A 7436-nucleotide genomic window follows, 5' to 3' on the forward strand; every position below is an offset into this window, starting at 1 on the left:
CATAAAAAATAAAAGAACTGAGCAAAAAAAGGTATACCATGTGATATGACTAGTAAAGGGCCTGAGGAGGGCAGCACATAACACAAGGATTCATGTTCTTTGAATATTGTGTTATACACCAACCCCTCAAGCCCTGCACCAGCTACTATTTAGTATAAATGCAATCTCACAAGCATTTCTCTAAAGAATGAAGTTAAGAAATATATAAAATAAACCTTGCGTGATGCAATTCTTGCAAATAATATGTCCACAGCTAGTGATGTAGTAATTTGTGTCCTGACGTAAGTGGCAAACATTACAATGGAACCAGTCCATACCTAAAAAGAAAGGAAAAATCTAAATTATTATGTATGAAAGAAGGTTGACTTTTTCAATACATTGTAGGGCAAAATACTAAGGATCAGTGGAAGTGAAATAATTTATTTTGGGACAGCCAGAACATCTAAAAGAATCAGGGTCATTTTGTAAGAAGAAAGCTTTTCAAATGCTGCCAACCGGGAATAGAACTTACTTACTGCTGTCAGGCTAAATTACTTAAATTGAACAATAAATGTACAGTTTTTCAGAAGAGTAATAGCCTGGATGATTACATTTTTTTTTTTTCCGAACCCAAGGAAGATTCTTTAAGGAAAACTATCATCACACAGCAACTGAGGACAGTGATTATGAATGCAATATGTTTATTTTCTCGAGTGCGCTTCTTTGCAGAAGCAATATTTCAGATGCATCGGCAGGAGAAGGCAGTGGTAGTGATGAGCAGGTAAGAAGTGGCTCATTTAAATATTTTGAATAGAATTTTGGATAAAGAAAGCCATAAATAAAGAATATGAAAACAGATCCATAATCACTGTGCCCAAATTCCCTGTAGGCAACTCGCTATTTGACGATGAGTTCATTAGATTAAGGGGTTGTCCAACTTTGATAAAATTTCTAGGGCCTGGGGGAAGGGTGCTGTTGAAAAAAAAATAAAGCAGTACTTACCTCCTCTTGTGCTGTATCAGGCACTGGGACATGGTGACCATCGCCGTGCAGGCGGCTGGAAGCAGTCAGAGCGGAGGTGCCTCTGTAAAAAACAGGCACACAGCACTGAGGGACACCGGGAGTGCCAGAGGAGGCAAGTACAGACACTCTCCCCAGCCCACCTTTAGGATTTTTATCAAAGTCGAACAACCCCTTTAAATGAATGTCAGCCACTGGCAGTTGTTTACCATCAGTTTACACAGCATTGCAGCCCACATTATTCTTTAAGAAAAAAAAAAACAAGCATTGTTTCCTTTCTTTCAAATCTGTTTTTATCTTATTCCTTAATTATGGGGTCTGCCATCTTGCCTGAGCTTCTCCTTTGCTTTGCCAGCAGCATTGAGGTGCTTTATAGCAGTCAACCAGAACCAACTCAATACTTGTGTATAAGCCGAGTTTTTCAGCACAAAAAAATGTGCTGAAAAACTTCACTTTGGCTTATACTCGAGTCAAAAAAACAAACAAACAGTGTACTCACCTTCCGACGGCCCCCCAACAGGTCCTCGTCTATGCAGCAATGCTACGACATCGGCACCGTGTCCCCGTGCTGTCCGTCGCAGGGATCGTGACGTCAGCCGCTCGCTGACATCATAGTGTGTGCCGATGTCGGCACACATAGTAGAATGTCAGCGAGTGGGAGGTGAGTATTCTGTTTGTTTTTTCCTACAGGCATTATATTGGGGGCGGGGGCTGCAGGCTAGATTCTAGGGGGGTGGCAGGCTATATACTACAGGGGCTGGCAGGCTATATACTACAGGGGCTGGTAGGCTATATACTACAGGGGCTGGTAGACTATATACTACAGGGGCTGGCAGGCTATATACTACATGGGCTGGCAGGCTATATACTACATGGGCTGGCAGGCTATATACTACAGGGGCTGGCAGGCTTGCTTGCCGGTGGAACAGCAGCACCAGACTTAGGAGGCTGGATTTCTTTATTACAGCAGCATGAATCCAGTCCCTAGTCACATAATGCAGCAAAAAGATGGATTTCCTTTTTATTTATTGTATGGCACCAATTTCAGCTGTAGAACATTTAAATGCAGTATTTTAACCCCTTAACGCTCTGCGCCGTAGCTCTACGGCGCAGAGGTGTAAGGGATGCATGAAGAGGGCTCATGGGCTGAGTCCTCTTCATACAGAGGTGGGGGTTTTTGCATTTTGCACAAAACCCCCACCGCTAATAACCGCGATCGGTGCAAGCTATTAACCCTCTCAACGCCACCGGCGTTTAAAAGACGTTTAAAAGAACGTCATCGGGGGGCGGCGATCGGTTACCATGGTAGCCTCGGGTCTTCTTTTGACATGAGGCTACATGGCTTATGCAGGTTCGTTACAATGAGCCAGTGGCTCATTGTAATGTATGACCTGCAAAAATGCCATATATTGCAATACTGTAGTATTACAGTATATGGTAGGAGCGATCTGACCATCTAGGGTTAATGTACCCTAGATGGTCTAAAAAATAGTGAAAAAAAAAAAGAAAAAAAAAGGTTAAAAAATAAAAAAAATTAATAAAATATTAAAAGTTCAAATCACCCCCCTTTCCCTAGAACGGATATAAAACATAATAAACAGTAAAAATCACAAACATATTAGGTATCGCCGCGTCCCAAAATGCCCGATCTATCAAAATATAAAAACGGTTACGGCCGGCGGTGACCTCCGAGGCGGGAAATGGCGCCAAAATGTCCGAAATGCGACTTTTACACCTTTTTACATAACATAAAAAATGAAATAAAAAATGATCAAAACGTCGCACAGACCTTAAAATGGTAGCAATGAAAACGTCGCCTCATTTCGCAAAAAATGACCCCTCACACATCTCTGTGCGCCAAAGTATGAAAAAGTTATTAGCGTCAGAAGATGGCAAAAAATTTTTTTTCTTTTTTGTACACATTCGTTTAATTTTTGAAAATGTATTAAAACACAATAAAACCTATATAAATTTGGTATCACCGCAATCGCACCGAACCAAAGAATAAAGTAGGCATGTTATTTGGAGCGAAGAGTGAAAGTCGTAAAAACTGAGCCCACAAGAACGTGACGCACGTGACGTTTTTTTCAATTTTTCTACATTTGGAATTTTTTTTCAGCTTCGCAGTACACGGCATGTTAAAATAAATAACATCACGGGAAAGTAAAATTTGTTACGCACAAAATAAGCCCTCACACAGGTCTGTACACGTAAAAATGAAAAAGTTATGGATTTTTGAAGTTGGAGAGTGAGAAATCAGCCGAAAAACCCTGCGTCCTTAAGGGGTTAATGCTACCACCGTGTGACATCACAGGGGGGCATGCGCAGTGTGTTACATAACACAGTGTAATACATCTTTATTACACTGTGTTATATGAATGAGAGAGAGCTTGTACAAGCGATCAAAGCATAGCCAACCTGTAAAAAAATGTTTAAAAAGTTTAAAACACTTAAAAAAAGTTTTTGTAATAAAAATATTTAATTAAATAAAGTAAAAGCCCCCTTAACACAAACATTCCCTATTCAGGTAGTCCATTGGTTACATACAAGATAGGTTCACATCTAACAAAGTAAAAAACCCACATATTCGGTATTGCAGTGTCCATAACAATCTTTACAATAACTCAGAAACTTTATTGGACCCGCTCGGTCAACGCCGTAAAAACAAAACCAAAAAAAATTTCAAAAAATGTTAATTTTTCAGAAAATTCCTTCACAAAAATGTTCCAAAAAGTGATAAAAAAAACTCAACACATAAAAAATACGCCCTAAACCAGCTCTGTCAACCAAAAAATAGAAAAGTTATGTCTCCGAAAAGATGTCGATACAAGAACAAATGAGATTTTCTCTATTAGTTTTTTTTCTGTAAGGCTACATTCACACACATGTATGGGGGACGTATATACGGCCGATATACGTCCCCCACAGTGGCGTTGCTAGGGTCACAAAAGATCTGGGGCACGGGCCCCAATGCATACGCACCAAATTCTCAGTTGCGTCCCCTTTCGTACACCCCCCCCCCTCCTCATGTGCTTCCACCTGAAAAACTGTACTTAAAAACAACTGTAGAGGTACAGAAAACACAGTAGAAATGCTACCTATTATATCCAGAGCAGAAGTTGTTCTTCATGTTCTCCATTAAGCCGCCATCATCATATCTCTTTATGCAGCCATGCGCTGTGCCTATGGAGATGACCACATCTTATGTTTTACACTTTTCTATCGTCCCTAAATCTTTGTCCACTAACAGTGTTATCATTCTTCTACCCCTAAAACTCTTCAACCAAATAATGTAATACAGCTGCACATAAAGTCCCAAAAATACTAGTAATGTCCCCAGTGTAACAGATTATAAAGCCCACCTTTCTAAGCCGCACATTTTACAATTAAGCCACAATTATGGCCCCACTCTGTATGCCACCACACCCCTATCTTGTGGCCCTTACACTTACTAAAGCCCCCACATTGTGCCACCCACCTAATAATGATCTCTAAATGTGGCTTGACATGTAACAATGCCACCTACACTCAGTAATAGAACCACACACAGTAAGTGCCCCACATACTCACTCATAACCCCCACATCCAGTTAAAGCCCCCTCACTATTAGCCCCCCCACTAATAGCCAAACAGCCACTTATAACCCCACAACTAAAAGCCCCCATATTTAGTAATACTCCCCACACTTAGTAGTAGTGCTCCACTTGCTAATAACCCCCTACACTCAAAAATAGCCTCCATGCACACTAATGGCCCCCACATTCAGTAACATAGCTCTCCACTTTCTAATAGCCCCCCTACACTCACTTATAGGCCCCACATTTAGTGATAGTCCCCTTACACTAACTAAAAAAGCCTCATAGCCCCGTCACACTAATAGATCCCCACATTCAGTAATAGCTCTCCACTTGCTAATTGCTTCTATACACACAGAAAAATGGCCCCCACACTCAGTAATAGTCCCCTTACACTCACTAAAAGACCCCACATATCCCCCTCACACTAATAGCCACAAACACACTCAGTAATATTATTAGTAATATTATAGCCTCCCACTACTCAGGAATACCCTCCACATAAAGTAATGCCCCAAAACTCCATATGCACACTGTATAACTAAAAAAGAAGAGTTAAACTTACCCCTCTTCACTCCTGATTTCCTCTTCCCCTCCACCTGCAGGACGGGATGCGGTGACGTCACTACACAGCGCCTCCTGCTCCAGGCTGCTAGAGGGAGCTGCTTGAAGCAGGAGACGCAATGTCATCGCCTCCTGCAGCTCTCACTACAGCACAGACTGCTGTAAGTGCTCTGTAGTGGAGCAGGATGCTGACGGCACCCTGCTCCACTACAGTAATCATCTCTATAAGCATCCAGAGGATGCAAATAGAGATGAAAGTAGAGGGAGCCAGGTGACAATATTCGGGGCACCAGTCAAAAGATCCGGGGCTCGTGCCCCGGATCTTTTGACCTAACGACGCCCCTGGTCCCCCATACACTTCTATGGGCTCACGGCCCTGTACGGGAGCGGTACAGTGCAGCACACGTGCGGCACCGTACCGCTCCGTAGCCCGGGCAAAGATAGGACATGTATCTTCCTATGGAGAGGGGCGGTGGTGAGCAGCGCTCGTGTGAATGTAGCCTAAAATTGTAAAAATATATGAAAAACTATAAAAATGAGGTATCATCGTAATCGCAGAGATCTATAGAATAAAGATTATATAGTATTTCTAGTGTACGGTGTACAACCCCCAAAAAATACAAAAAGAAAGGAAACCAAAATTGACGATTTTCTTTTCCTCCATACATTCAAGGGCTGAGTCCTGTAAGGGTTAATTGTGTTTTAAACCGCAATGGAAACGCAACTTGTAATCACGGCCTCAGACTACGGTCAAACTATGTGCTTGAATTGTTTTCTTTTACATTGGCAATGAGCAAAACTTTTGCTACTTTCTAAACGCAAACGTTTAGCTCTAAACGCTTTTACATTTGATTGCTAGTTTCAAAACGTAATTCAAGCACAAAACGTAATTCAAGCACAGCCTTGTTGTATAATCTGCATTGCATGTCACTGCGTGCATGTGCAATAACATAGATTTCAAAACTATTGTACTTTGTAGTGGGCGTCCAAGCTGAAAATATGCATTAGTTCAGGGGCCAATACCTGTACGAACATGGACATATGAACAGAGTGAAGGGCCCCTCCAAGGTTATATACAGAGGCTTCCTTTAGGCTTTGTATGTACACATTATCCATACAGATAAGGGATTGCCACTAATCTAATACTGACAATAACAACTATTTTCACATCATCTGAAAATTCTGTATTTCTCCTTTTTTAAGTGTTTGCAAATGGCGGTACAATTTTCTTGTATAGACACGAATTGAAAATGATACTGCTGTGTGAAGGACCCCAAAACGACTTCGCAGCGTAATGATGTTCCTATGCATAATAATGGCGGTAGCTCAAAACACTAAGGTCTGGAAGGATACGGCCAGTTACCACACGGGACCCATTGGCTGCGCGCATATTACCAGGACTGCGTAGCCGCTCCCGTCACTCGTCCATATTCCCGCCTCTCAGCGCGCACTGAGAGCTTGGCATCGGCCGCTCATTGGCTGGATGAATGGGCGGAGTAAAGTCTGTGCTTGTTACTGCCACTGGCTGAGGAGGAGCCGGCACTGTGCTCAGGATTGAGCTGCGATGAGCCGGGGCTTGTAGGTATCACCCACCATGACAGAATGCATAGCGGCTTCAAAGCTCATAAATATTACCCTCGTGTGGAGATATTTTTCATTAGAAAGGTTCTCTTCCAGTAGTAAAGGGATTTTTGCTACAGAAGAGGGTAAAATTCAGTCTTGAATTCTGCTTTTAGAGATTTTTGTGCCTCACCTTTACCCAAAACCTTGTTATTCCTGCACCGTACCCACCTGTATAATGCCCTCCATAGATAATAATGCTCCACCATAGCTAATTTGACCCCTCCAACTAGTATTCCTACCTTTCTGTATCACCCTCACTAATAATGCCCCCTTTATTTTAGCATTAGTCTTTAGACTGGCCCCCCTTTATTTAGGTCCTTCACACATAATATTCCAATTACTTTATATTCCTAACTTATTGATAAACCTTTATAATGGTTATTGCTCTATTATGTCTTATTTTATTTGTATATGTACCTCATATAATCTGTAAAGTGCTGCAGAATTTGAAAGTGCCATATAATTAATGATCTATTATTATGTATCCATAGTCCCAGCACTTATGATACCCTTCATTTCTGTACACCCCCCCCCCCCCCTAGTATGAATTATAATGAGAGAAAACAATAATAAAGAAGCATGTTTGTTCTGCCTCATGCATAGGGGGGGGGGGGGGGGAGGTCGCACCTGACCTCTCCCCTCTCCATAGGGAGATGTGCTGCTTGGCTGTATTTT

General features: G+C 41.9%; 1 protein-coding gene across 7 annotated transcripts in view; it reads right to left on the reverse strand.

Annotated features, from left to right (window-relative positions):
- The window catches only part of RNF212B (ring finger protein 212B), a 59255-nt gene extending 52652 nt beyond the window's left edge, over nt 1–6603 (reverse strand). For 3 of the 7 annotated variants that reach the window (XM_072150720.1, XM_072150717.1, XM_072150714.1), the window contains exons 1-3: nt 6534–6594; nt 982–1063; nt 216–317 (exon numbers count right to left, since the gene is read on the reverse strand). In XM_072150720.1, coding sequence (XP_072006821.1) covers nt 216–315 — 100 coding nt within the window. In that variant the 5' untranslated portion in view covers nt 316–317; nt 982–1063; nt 6534–6594. The other 4 variants (XM_072150719.1, XM_072150715.1, XM_072150718.1 and 1 more) reach the window with 4 other exon arrangements.
- Nucleotides 6604–7436: the final 833 nt, after the last annotated feature.

The sequence above is a fragment of the Engystomops pustulosus genome, chromosome 1, assembly GCF_040894005.1.
Source record: "Engystomops pustulosus chromosome 1, aEngPut4.maternal, whole genome shotgun sequence".
Lineage (NCBI taxonomy): Eukaryota > Metazoa > Chordata > Amphibia > Anura > Leptodactylidae > Engystomops > Engystomops pustulosus.